Source organism: Lissotriton vulgaris, chromosome 7 (assembly GCF_964263255.1).
Source record: "Lissotriton vulgaris chromosome 7, aLisVul1.2, whole genome shotgun sequence".
NCBI classification, from domain to species: Eukaryota; Metazoa; Chordata; class Amphibia; order Caudata; family Salamandridae; genus Lissotriton; species Lissotriton vulgaris.
In genome coordinates, this window is record NC_141695.1 from 83,403,372 (window position 1) to 83,417,586 (window position 14,215).

The 14,215-nt window shown below is 43.7% G+C and overlaps 1 protein-coding gene across 1 annotated transcript in view; it reads right to left on the reverse strand.

The window, feature by feature from the left end:
• Positions 1-740: 740 nt before the first annotated feature.
• The window catches only part of LOC147700838 (DBH-like monooxygenase protein 2), a 187,402-nt gene continuing 173,927 nt past the window's right edge, over positions 741-14,215 (reverse strand). The window contains exons 12-13 of the mRNA XM_086928507.1: positions 8,096-8,201; positions 741-911 (exon numbers count right to left, since the gene is read on the reverse strand). Coding sequence (XP_086784633.1) covers positions 840-911; positions 8,096-8,201 — 178 coding nt within the window. The 3' untranslated portion in view covers positions 741-839. The remainder of the gene's footprint in view (positions 912-8,095; positions 8,202-14,215) is intronic.

Sequence of the window (14,215 nt, forward strand, 5' to 3'; positions counted from 1 at the left end):
TTGAATTGGTTATATCATGTGCAATCTCTGCACTGATGCATTTCAGTTGGCAATGACTAGCACTTAAATTCAATAGAGAGCCACAGTCATGCATAAGGGATTCCACCGTCTTCCTCTCTTACAATCCTACTGATAACAATATTGTGAATGATTTGCCACCGCCTGCGTGGGGTCAGTACATTTTTTGTGAATGTCGATACCAAAGCATCGACATATTAGATTCCAATTCGTTATTTGGAAGGGATGCCTACAAGACTGCCCTTCCCGAGACCAATTGGTATCCATTCAGAATCCCATTTTAGAAGTTGGAAAAACTTTTCTAAGTCCTGAAAGTGGCATTAGAACTTAGGAAATAGAATTTTAACAGTTGCAAATGCTGAATTGGATTATTTGTGAATGTTAGGATGCTTAGTACATCTGGCCCCCTTTCTCTTCTTTTCTGTCTGGTCTATCAGTAAAAGTTGAAGTGCATATCTTCTGCTGCTTGGTGTACACTCAACATTTGCCAGCTACTAGGAAATTAGTGAGAAGGAAGCAAGATGCCACCACATGATGGGAGGAGAGCATGCTAACAAAGAGAGGAAAGTTTCAGAGTAGGTTTATATACATACAGTACTGTGTAGATATAGCATTTCATACAAAGGAGTAACTGTAAATCTGACAGACATTTAACTTTTTCCAGTGAACAGTGCAGGAATATGTTTAAGCTCTAGGAATCACAGTGAAAGCTGAAAGGAGAAATACAATGAGATGAAGAACCCCTGTAATTGAGCTGCGGCCAGTGTCAGTCATGAGAGCTTGATTGGAGTAGATAGAGATGGCGCACAACTTGTTGACTCTCAAACAGTGCAGGATGTGTTTGGTGGGTCAGAGATGTTGTGAACATAGCTGAAGTCATCAATGAAGCTTTGCTGAAAGCAGAGAACAAAGAAGAGAGGATTAGTTATCACAGAGCACATACATCAGCCATTGAGCATTAAAAGTGGCATAAAGATTGTCTTGCATTTTACAAATTCCTCGCAGAGAGGGGCACATACATGTACAGTCTAGCGCATAATGTAGCACCGTCCCCAGAGCAAGTGCATGCAAATGATCATTACACACCCAGAACTTTGTATTACATGTCTTCATTCCTCAGAATGTATCTATAATTGAAAATTGTACATCATGATTTCTATCCCTACACTCACACACTTATGTCACTGCTCTACAGAGTCGATCAGCAACCAAAATGGTCCCATCTTCTCTAACTCACAATACGTTGCATCTTCCCCTTTGTTAAATAAAAAGTGCAAGCAATACATACATAGATGACAACTATTCAAGAAGTTGTTTAGGTGCTCAAATCAATTTCCCAGATCTTGTCATGTAAAGCAGCAGCGATACAGGAGACCTGCCCATGACTGGCACTGGTGATAAAAATACTGGTGTAGTCACTCGGCAGATACATGAAATGCAAATAATCTAAGATAATGGACTTTCCAGGATGGTGAGCAGTCACCATGTGTCCTTTACTGGGCACAAATTCTCAGTGGGTTAGCATTAAAAGGAGCATTACACTTCCAAACACTGCCCGAGCACAGCGTCGTCTATCAGCATAGGTCTCCATTTTCTATTTGTGAGATGAATCAGTAGTGTGAAGTTTATCAATGTCAATAGATCTTTCAGTTGCCCATTGTGGCACTTTAGTTCTTATGTTTCTCCCAAACATTAAGGTGATAACAACATTTGTCTGTGGGCGGAGAGGTGTGCTTTTCTAGTGATTGACATTCAAATGAGTGAGAAAATCTTTAAACCTTTGACTATTGAAAGGTGTGCCATTGTTAGATTTCAAAATCAAAGGAACGTCCTATTTTGCAAAAATGCTTTCTAATCTCTCAATTACTCTGCCATGAGTAGATGATGACAGATCTGCCTCAAGAGGAAAATAGGAGTATTTATCGACAGTGACTAGTAGATGATGTCCATTGTCGAGGGTTTTAAAGAAATCAATTGCAATCTTATCCCATGCATTTTCTCAAATGGCAGGCCCTTAATTCATTTTCAACTCTTTCATCAAGATCGTTAAGAAGAAACATTCTCAGGTGACAGTTCTAGAACGTCATAAGATGATGCCTTCTTTAGTACACTAAAAGAGAAAAATTATCCTGGGTTGAGCTTTAAATATTGTACTAGGATGTTCTTCATAAAGTTATCTGTTCTCTGTGTTGTTTTTAGAATGTGTTAATTGTTTGTGGTATGTCTGAATGTGTAAGATCAGATAAGACAATACTCTCTGTGTCTTGGTGATGTTGTTTTCATTAACCCTTTTATTCTTTATATTGTATTAATCACCCTGATACGATTATATAATATATAGTATTTATTGTTGTGATACAAATAAAAATAAGAATGTAGGGGGATATTTACAAGGGCCATATCTCTGATTTTTTAGCTTTTAAAGCCAAAAAAGCTGAGATAAAAATATCGCCCTATTTACAAGAGGGGGCTAACATGCATTAGTGCATGTTAGCACCCTTTTATCCAACGCCTCCCTTTGCATTTCTAATGAGATGCAAAGTGGGCATCACTGGGCAGTACAGCCTTGTAAACATCGCTGATGTGCACATCGCGATATGTACAAGGTGGCCCACGTATTTTAGCAGACGTTAGTTTTGGGCGAAAATCGCTGTTTTCGCCCATAACTAACGTCTGCTAAAATCATGACTAACCCATACCTAATATAGGGGGTGGATTCTTGTGTTACAACCACATGGTTGTATCAACAAGCATATCGCAGTTTTGCAGGGAATATCACTGAAAAACCAGCGATGTTCCCAGCAAAACGGTGATTACCCCGCTATCGCCTGAATTTATATTGCCATTGCACTATGCGTTGTAAATACAGCACAAGCATGACGATAAATTCCAGCGATAGATGGCGATAAATATTAAAGCGATAAGCTTGCTTTACAATATTTATTGCCGTCTGTTATTAAGTATTGCCATGATATGTAATTGATACATATGAGAAATAGTCAAGAGGGTTTTGACCTGTCCCTGGTGATACACAATCATATAATCATACGCATGTAGTTGTTACCCTCACCTCTCAATGTACATGGGCATCTTGGCTTTATGATTGGTCAAATGCATTCCAAACAGAAACACATGAAAATGCTCACAAGCCCACACCACAGTGAGACTTTCTATTTCAGGTTGTCCATCTGTCACCAAAATTCTGATTTTTTTGTGGAATTGAACGGAGGCGGGGGTTTCAAGAATGCTGCAGCATCATAGCCTGTGTAACTTTATGCTGCCGGGAGCATAGCCTGCTGGGGCAGTGTCAGCTGCCCACCTGGACTGGCACCTTCATCCAGTATCCGCTGCATTTGGATCATCACGCCTGCTCTCTGGATGTAAGGTGCTGTCTTCTTCTTCGGTGGTGAGAAGAGGCTTTGTTTCCTGCAATGGTAATTCACCCTTCTCAACTCTTTGCATTGTACCTTGTTTCTACTGCCTTTAGTGTTTCTTTGTGTTAGAAAGGTTTTCTACTTATAACTCTTCCTTGCAGTTGACAATCACTACCTTTGGCAATACTCTGTACCTGGTTGTAGCTGCTTTTAGCGTTGTGATGTATGAATAATATCTCTTTGTTATGCTGTGGCATATTATCTCTTGTCTCAACATTTACCAGCAAATTTCTAGCAAATGAGAAGTAAACTTTCTGTAACACCTTCACCTTCTTTACCGTCCTTTCACTGCATGGAGTGGCGCTTTGACTCCAGATAAACCAACGGTCAGCTTTCACTTCAACTGAGGCACATGTGGCACACACAAGCAGTTTGCTGGACCATGGCAAAGTCTCTGGGAGAGCACTTTCAGTTCTTCGGGTCATGGGGTTTATGTAATCCCGTATCTTGTCCCCAATTGCAGCATCTACCCCAGCTCAGGTACATGCAAATAATCACGCCATTGATGATGCTTGGTATTACATGTCTTTATACCTCAGTATGTAATCATTAAGTGAATACTCTGCATCATGAATTATATACTCACACCCATGAACTTACATTACTATTCCATGCAGTCTTTCAGAACCAAAAGGGACTTATCATCTTTGACTTTCAATGCCCTTCACATAGGTACTTGGTGATCTTGGCTGTTTTAAAATTGTGGATCTTCGTAGGTGAACAGATATACTTGTGATTCTCTTGTGATGCTTTGATTCTGTGATGCCTACTCTTGGTAATGCAGGACCATGTAAGTAGAACTGCCCCCATGGGGCCTGAACCTTTTTTTGATTTTCTTTCAAGAAGGGAGAGGGGCCCCGGAGACCCCTCCACTGAGACCTGGCACTTTTTTCAAATTATTTTTAAACAAAACCAAGGGGGCTGCCCGGCCCCAATCCTGGGCTGAATTAAGACTTGGGGACCCCTGCTCCCATGCACCAGCCTGTAGTTTGGGTGCCCTGGTGGCAACCCAGGGAACCCACCGTAGGAAGGTGGATATCTGACTATGGTTACCCCCAAACTTTTTGCCTGGTGTTTAGCTGGTTTTTGAATTAGTTGGCCTGGGATCCTGCTATTCAAGGTCCCAGGCTAATTGCTCTCCCCTTAAAATGGACTCCATGTACCTTAGGTACATTCACAATTGGAACTGGTTCACCTTATAGGCCCCTGTAACAGTGTACCCCAGGTACCCAGGGCATAGGTGTATCCAAGGCCTACCAGGGGCTGCAGCATGTATTATGCCACCCCTGGCCTCCATATTCAACACAACTGGCTGATAGATCAGCTGGGGTAAGTTGGTGTAATCACCTCTTACTTAGGTATAGTAAATCTATATCTAACATATCTGGACACATGTTAACCTCTAAGATTCTCCTATGGGAGGCCTCAACAATCCTGGAGGCAGAGTGCTTGGTTTCCTGTGAGATTGTGCTCTGGCACTTGCTGAGCCTGTCTGCAGCTGTCAGGAACAACTCCCTAAGCTGTTCCGGGATATTGCCATACCATATACTCTTAAGTGCATTATAATCCTTGCGGTTTCATGCTAACTTTGGTTTGGCTTTATCAAAACATGTCAAGTAAGGTGTCATACAAATTGGAATACTACCCCCTCACCAATTCTGGTGACGGGGGTAGCATTCCAACCTTCTAGAGGGACACGACTTGTACATAACCTGAACCCCGGTTGAAGTTAACTCGAGCCTCAGGATCACAAAATGGATGCTGCCACCACAGACACAAGTCTGACCTCCTGCTGCTGGAAGTCCTTCCAGCGAGGGAGGCTTGGACAAAGGGTTTCCTGCCTTAGGAGGTGCTAACACCACCCCAGACAGGATGTTGTGTATTGGGTAGGACAGGGCTGAATAGGATGAGACATGCCTGGGGCACACAAGGTGGCCCTGTGCTTAAGCCAATCCAAACCGGTGCTGGGGCTTTCCAGCCCCAGTCCTGGCACGGAGCTGGTCAAAGGAAAGGGGGTGTAACCCCCCCCTTCCTGGTCCCACCCAGAGGAGGGACCTAGCAGGTGATCCGGCCCCTAGATTTGGAATAAGAGTAGGAGCTGTGTCGCAAGACTTCAGATCATCCTGAACTCGACTTGAAACTAAGAAGAAAACTGGACTTCGACATTCTGCTGCACAGAAGACTGAAAAGAAGAGACCCGTGGCGGCACCGATAGACGTGGGACCATCCATCTTGGAAGATTCACGAGAAGCTGACTGCACAGCACCCGAGGCACCCTCGACGCTGTGCTTTGGGGTTTGAGAAGCCCTACCACCGAGCAGCATCTGCACCGAAGATCAGCCCCCCAGCATCTCCACGATCTGCGTCATCCCGGTTACTGGCCCGTTGGCTAGTGGCCATCTTGGCGATGAAATCCAAAATCAACACTGCTGGTCTGGTTGCTCCAGACTGGCCCTCGCTCCTGTAAATAGGAGCGGCCCCTCTGACCTTGCTGGTCCGAGTGAGAAGCTTGCATCATTTCCTGCGTGGCTTGCATTAGCCAAGGCGTGTTTGCTCCAATCAAGAAGCCGACACTACCTTCAGCTAGAGCCTTTGTGGGACAGCTCGTGATCGATGCCTGGACGTCCTTGACTTCTTCATGTCCACGTGGCTACAGAGAAAATCTTCACTTCTTCGCCTCTTTGCACCCGACATCGCCTGGTTCCCTCCTGGTTCCATGCTAGTCACTGACTAGTGGCGTTGAACATTGTCCCCTTTGCTTTCAGGTCTTCACCTCTTCAGATCCACCTTTGGATCCACCGGAACTCTCCTCGACGACCCGCCTGCAGCATCTTCATCTACCGGCTCCATAGACAAGCGCTACGAAATCCGACACACTTGAGACATATGCACCCGCTTCCTGTGGGTGAGGTAACCCTGGCACTTTGGTGCTCCTGTGTAGCAATACACCTCTAGTGTCTATGTTCCAAGTTTATAGGTTCTAGGTCATCCGGAAGGTTCCCTTTTCAGTAACTTTGTACTTTTTACGCACCATTGACTTTGCATTGGTGCATGCGTGTGCTTTAAGCGCTGCACCCGAGTCCCGCGGGCCTTTCCCGACTTAGTCACTACTAGTTCCGAACAGCTCCAGCAATTCCCAAGGCCCTAGGCCTACTTACTTTTCAATTAGTGATACTCATACCACTATTTTAGTATATGGTTTAGGTGGCCCCTAGGGCCTATCCATATTGTGCAACTTTTGTATATTTAAACAGTGTTTCGTTTTAACGCATTTGCTTCTGTGCTCATAAAGAGTATAGGGGATAAATAAATATATATATATTTTCAATATATATCTGTGTGGTGTCCTTTCATTTGGTATTCAAGGGGATTTTATATGGTAAAACAGCTTGCTTCACATGCCTTTACAGAGTTTAGCCTAAGACTGCTTTGCCCACGCTACCTCTAGGATAGCTGGTCTATAAGGTTGACTTACAACCAATCATCATAAGGGTTGCTTGGCATGGTACAAGGTGATCACTAAAACTAGTGAGCATCATATACCAGGCCAACTTCTCACACCCACTGCCAGTGGTGGGACATGGGGGGAGCCTCAAGGCCCTCACACTCCTTGCCAGGTCCACACCACCTTCAGGAGCTGGGATTGCTTTCAGATCTAAGGAGCTGCTGACATGCAGCTCAATGAGATCCCAAAGCAATGCGTATGTTTCCCTGCTCGCTTCACAGCAGGCAGGGAAACAGACACTTGCTCTGCTTTCACCAAAAAAGAACACAAACTTGCTTGCTGAAAGCAGAGAGTTTGCTATGGCTTGGCAGGATCGGTTCTCCCACCAAGCAATAGGAAACTGCAATATCCCTGGGCTGGACACTTTGGGACATTGGGACATTCCCCAGGGCCATGTAGGACTCCAGGAGGGTGGCTCCGACAGCTCTCTCCTTTATTTGTTTTAGCCCGGGGAGGTGGTGAACCCATGGCTGCGGGGGAAGGGCAGAGCCTCCCCGCATTGTTATGATGTTTAGAGGTGGCAGTCCCTAGGGCTGTGGGGGCCCGCGTGGCCCCTCACAATTCTATTATGTTTAGCCCTAGGGAAGTGGCAGTCCCCAGGGCTTTAGCAGTGCCTCATGCCACCCTGAATCATCAAAACATCAGCCCAAGGGAGCTGGCAGTCCCCAGGGTGTGTGGAATGCCACAAGAGCAACCCCTGCATAAAAAAGAAAGATTCCCTTGGCTTTAGGCATTCTAGGAGGGGGGCCCTTGCACCGCCTCCTACATATTGAAACCAACCCCTGGGGCCTGATCCACCCGGGGACTTAAATTAAATGAAGCACAGAAGTACTGGTACTGATGAAACAGTTTGTCAAATTTCTTCAAATGAACACTGCGACAAACAGCATTTGATTGCTAACCTGTCAAGCCCCAACATTTACCAATTCACTTTTCACTATCTTCAAATTGTAGTGACAGCAATTGACAGACTACACAAGAGCATTGATAATAACAGGCTCACTCCATTAATTCCGGAGTTCAGGGATTGAAACCATTTATAAAGAATTGAACATATAATGGCTCAAACAGTTTAATATCACTTCATGCACAAATGTCTTTTTTCAAATTCTTCATATGGAAATAGAAAGCAGCTTACATTAGAATGAAACACTTCGATATACTGAACTGTTTCCTTTGTTTTCTTTTGCAGCAGTGCAATATTGTCAGTGGTCCAGGGAATGGAGTTCAAAGCATTGGGATTACTGCAAAAGAAAAGACAGATTAGTTAAAAAGGACAGTAGGTTTTCTATATCAGTTATATTAAGAATATCCAAATGCAGTTGAACTGAACAACCAGGAGCTTTCAATCAAAGTCCCCAAATGGGTGCTCTGTGTCCTGTAGTCCTTTAGCATTTGGTGGTGTCTCCTTTTACTAAGGCTAACAGCACACATCAAAGGTGGACCACCCACTTTAAAAGTACCCTCACTACATGGACATCACTGAGAGGTGGGAAGAGGCAGCACCTTATATATCTGATGTGCTCTCTCAAACCTCAGACGCTGCCCTCAAGGGCCTTAGTCTAAGGGTCACAAAGGCAGAAGCAGAACTCTAATCATGGCTCAACCTTGTGCTAACCCTGATGAGGCTGATAAAAGGCTACAGGAAGCACATATTGCCAAGCCTGTGATGTCACTGGTGGTCAATGATATAATTTCCGCTAACATTGGTGATTTTTAATGTGGCAAACAGCCTGGAAGTGCTCTTTTGCAATTCATGCCCTTTGGATCTGCAACACTACTTTAACCATTGATTTGTCCATCATTTTAACTGTCTTGCAAGTGGTTTAATTACTTACATTTAAGTCTTAAATGTTTAGCTCTTTGTTCAATCTTTTTAAGCGCATCCACTGCCTCACCTGCTCATGTATTTCAGTAAAAGTCCTGTTAATGATTCAACAATTGTTTAATGCTGTCATAGTAGCAAAAACTGGTTGGGCCACTAGTTGCCTAAAATATTTCTTTAGGACCTTTAACCCTTTAAGTGCTGCGGTCGGCCAACGGTGGTCACGAGCACTACCTTGCCAGTGCTGCACACGACCGTTGGCCGACGGGTCAGCATTCGTTATTTTAACGTTCAGCACTGGGCGCCGAACGTTCGACGCTCGGAAGGTGTTAAATACAAGCAGCACTGTGTACTCTCTAGCTTTAACGTCATTAAGACCAAGCAAGTGGGATATTTAACTGTAGGATACTACAGGCCTCGTTTAGAGTCTGGTAGACAGGGCACACGACCACAAATGAGTACTGTGTCCGCAAACCTGATTGTCCATTCACTCTATTTAGATTTAGAAGGATTTTCAAATTTCTGCCATTGGAAAAGTTGGTGTCTCTGTTTAAACCTTACATTGTTGACCTGTACCGGACTGCCCACCCTATTTAGAGCAGACAGAACGTTTCCTGGCAGTCACAAACAGACACAAAAGAAAAACACTGGCCATGCATTTAGAGCTGTCAGAGTCATCATTATGTTGTTTTTCAAAACAGGTCCCTCTTTGTAAAACAAAAAAATGAGCAGAACAGAAGTATGAAGCTTTCAGCACCTTCAGAGGAGCTGCAATGGCAGCAGCTTCTTTAAAGGAACATGCATCTCTACCAGTCCTGTAGACATGTCTAAGTATGGTGTGCAGGGCCTTTGTCTGTTAGAAAAATGTAAAAGAGATCAATTGTAAATTTATTTCAGTAGACATGGATGACACTTTATGTTGATCAATTAAGTGATAGATGGATTGGACTGAACAACAAGCTACTTATCTTAGTATCCAACTGGTGGATACTCTATCTAACCAGACAGTCCTTAGCTTGCGTCACACTGCATCATAAATATTTTCAGCAACTCCTCCCACATTCTGGTAGGTGGTATTCTCAGACTGCGCCGAGGTTCTGCACTGCCTTCAGGAGGGATGCAATGAGTCATATATAAAGAAGCTGTAAATTGAGATAGACTCCCCAATGTTGAAGGCCCACTCTACTGTTGGCAGAAAAGAAGCTAAGCACCAAGTTGCCACGCAAGAATGTGATATATGGTAGGTATACTGACATCACCTATGGTTTACTGACATCGAACACTGAAGTACTTGTAATAAGGAAAGCATTCATAATTCACAGCAACATCAGAGAACAGCTCTGCATAGGATCCATAGCAGTGCATATCAAGCAAGTGTTAAGATCCCACTGTAGCAGGAATAAGCATATAAGTGAAACCCTTCAGGAACCACATCACAACAGGTGACGTCCACAACAAAGCTCGGACCGACAAATGAAAAAAGGACTAAAGGGCCCACAAATAACATTTAACTATGATCACAGCAAAGTCTTGTGGGCTTGCAACAAAACAAATACCACTTCAGATAACTTGGCCTGAAGTGGGTCAGTCTTATGGTACTCACATTAGGACACACACGTTTATTTGTCCAGATACAAGAATACATTGATTTAGTACATGGGTTCTAAGCCTCCAAATAATGTCTACCTCTTCTGAGGGCTGATCAAAACTACTAAATTGGTGCCTTTCAAGGGAGTGTAGGTTGTGGAGTGTAGATCACTGATTTACTGCTGAGACAGGATACCCTCCTAAGGAGGTAGTTAGTGTTGTGTAGCATTTTAGGATTCAAGCAAAATCTACTGATTCATGCCCTTATATAGGTACAATTAACATTGCCCTTATATAGGCATAGAAATCATAACCATATTTAGACATAACCCATGCAGTCCACATACAGGCATGGCTTCTTCTACTCGTTCCAAAAAGCCACAAAGATTTCTTAGAAAACTCGGCTTCAGCAGTCAGGGACATCCCCTTGCTTGAATATTATTTTGTCCAAGAATTCATGGAGTTTTCATAGAACTACCATTCCCTTGGGGTTCTTTGGTGACATTATTATGTCCGATTTTACATCAAAATAGGCACCTTCCAGGTATAAATATGCATAGACTTGCCCTAGCAAACACACAGTGGTTCGGAGCAGCTCGACTATCTACTTGCCAAATGCAGCTCGCTAAAGCAAGTGCCGAAGGAAGCCGACCCTCCAGCTAATGCACTGACAGAGTTGCTGCATTTCTCCTGGCGATAATCCAGCTCCAGTGTTTCCAAGCTCCCCTCATGGGATGTTGGGAAATCGAGTCCGAGACAGAGATACCAGACCTCCGTCATTCTAAAACCAAGGTATGGAGCTGATTAGACCCTAAGAGAAATCTTGGTTAGATTCTTGGCAAAGAAATACTAAACCTATGCTCCACCTCACTTATTTCTTCCCTCATACTAGTCTTAGGTTAGGTATATTGGGGTAGGCGTATTTTAGAAGCACCAGTTGAGTACTTTTTAGCCTTTGTTATTTATGTATTTATTTTTCTATGGTTTATAAACCATACAATGCTTTTACAGTATTATTTCATAATACTCTTCTTACTGTACGCATTATACTTTGCAACCAGTATTACGATTGTAGCAGTTCACTTTACTTGCATGAGAAGGAAGACTGTTCAATAAACCCTTTTATTGAAAACGCCCCTCTCTCTATTTCTCTGCACATCTGATAAAACGAAGCATGCACGATTGACTGAGTAATCTATCTATCTATTGTTTCCACAACTCTGAAGATCAGTTTTATTCTTGGGGAAACAAAGTTGTCATGTTTATGCGGTTTTCAGAAACAAATACCTTCTTGTTATTCGAGAAAGTTTCTAGTGACCTCTGAGATAGCTGGCACTCAAAATTAAGTCTAATATATTCAATAGACACTTAGTCAACATAAGTCCTATGTCAAATCTACAGGATATATTATTCCAACGCGCAGAGCCTATTGGGAATATAGGAACTACACTACACTAGAGCAGAGGTGAAAGTCTCCACCACTCTCCTGGCTTAAAACAGGGCAGCAAGAATAATGTGAGCTCAGTCCATCCTGACATTCAGATCTTGGGAAAGAAGCAGCAGCAGTGGAAAAGCAAGCAGATTAAATGTTTATCCCAGAGAGCCTTGAAGTTCTAACACTAGTGTGCAGGAAGCATGACACACTGGGACTCATTGCCATGTCAGTTGGAGTTGTCTACGACTGATACCGTCTTAGGTCGGCAGTTCTGACTGCCTGTTTACAATGCGACTTAACACTGTCCAGTTGAATTCCCCCTGTTCTCTATGGGAGATAGTGTCAGAGCCAGAAACCAGCCTTAATCATGTCCGAAAGGCTGACATTGACCGGCTGAGGGAAACCGACATTCTAATCACAACAGCAGAAATACCATCCATTGGCGATTATGGTGCAGTTCAGACTGGCTGGAAGACTCCGAGAGACGTTCAGAACCATGTCGGAATCGCCGACTGTTTACATTCTGACTGCCGACATCGTAATCGGACAGTCGGACCACAAACTGACCGTGTAGGTCAGAAGACCTCCGACTGCAGACAGAAAGCTTCAGAATAGTGGTAAGAGGCTTTCCCCCCAACATCGTAATCGCTCCATGTGTGTTCTCTGCAGTAGTATAATAATCTGTTCAAGGCATGCACCACTGACCAAAGAGATGTTTTGCAACCCTTTTTGGTGCAAATGTCCTGTTTGCCCCACCAGATGGTGCCTGCTTAGCTCATGCAACCTGACATTTTAAGAACCCACCAAATGATTAGCAGTCAGATATATCGCTTGGCAGTTGACCCACTGCCAGAGACTGGGTGCTTCCTGGCACAGTCCCGTCAACCCATTACCATCCTTTTTGTAGCAGTACCAGTGGCGGTTTTGCTGTCAGCCAGGAATTGCTATGTTTCTCTTGGATCAATGGGAGAAAATTCTTCAGGACCAATTGATTAGCACACAATCTGAAAGTAATTTAACTCAAGTACAAACTGAAGGAATTGTCTGTGAGACTGCAATTTGCATGAAAAGATGCCTCTTCCAGTCCCCTTAATGCAGGGCATAGAGGACTTTGGCCATCAGCGCCAAAATCTTTAACATGCTATTTCAAAGGGAGGCATTCAAGAACCGAAGATCTAGAATCAGTAGAACCTGCAAGCCTTCTCAGGCATTCGGAAGAAGTGGGAGTGAAATCCTGTGCCCTTCTCTACCTCTGGAAAAACTCTGTGGGTCGCCTTGTCCAACAGTGAACTTTTCGAGAGAGAAAAGGAAGTATGATCTTCTGAATTTAGAAGAAGAGGAGCGAGTAAGATATGAACACAAGGGTGTAACCATGTTGAATAACCTGTGAAACTCACTGGTCTGAGGTAATCCCAAGCCAGGCAAGTAGGAAAAGCATGTGCTGCAGTCATGGCAGGTGTTGAGGAAGAAGAAGATTGGTGTCCCTGCTGATGACTATGGCCTCTACCACCACCATATCCCTTAGAGGCATGAAAGGGCTGCACATATTGTTGCACAGACTTCCAAGACTGCATTTGGCAATAAGCAAGGTCTCCTCTGACTTTACAGTATTGTCAGTTGAACTAACAGTCTAGAGATTGCAAGCCCAACAAATGGGGCAATTACACAGCTCTCCTTGAAGCGCTCTAGGGCAGAATCTGGAATCAATCTAAAGGGCACTTTGAAGGCAGATGACACGGCAGGGGTGTCGAAACTGAGAAAGTGAGAGACCAGAAGACTGAAGGATGACCTGTTTATGTGGCACACAATGTAGGGAACCTGAACTGAGGAGACCACTTGGATACCTGAATAGAAACTGATCAGTGTGAGCTATTTTATGAATCAAAATGGTCTGCAGAGGTTTATCTGTCGGATTTGTAATAGAAAAAGCACAGCATTTAATTACAGCAATCTTTGCAGTGGTTCTGGCAGTGCATCGTTGGGTCTATTTTTCTGAATTAGTTTGGGGTTTTTAATTTCTTTTCCTATGATATGCCAGCCTGCTACTGGCTTGTAGCCATTCTATTTACAGAGGCTGACGACCGCCCTTGTTTTTTGCAAAACTTGCCCCAAGGGTGTTTCTCTAAACTGATAGAGAATTTGGGGTCCTAATTCATACATGGATGAGCAGTCAATCTTTGTGTATTCTTGTTGGTAATTAGCTTGTCTAGCTTTGGCTCCAGATGGTGTGATAAGTCCCATTGCCTGAATAACGTAAACTCCAGGTGAGCTTGAGTCCTGATGCACATTTTTGTCCAGAATGAGAAGTTCCAAACATAGATTGCTTAGACCACCCTAGAAGGGAGCTCATTTGAGCCCCAGGAAAGTTCAGCACCATTGACCTATTTCTGACTTCAAGTGTACCTTAAAGT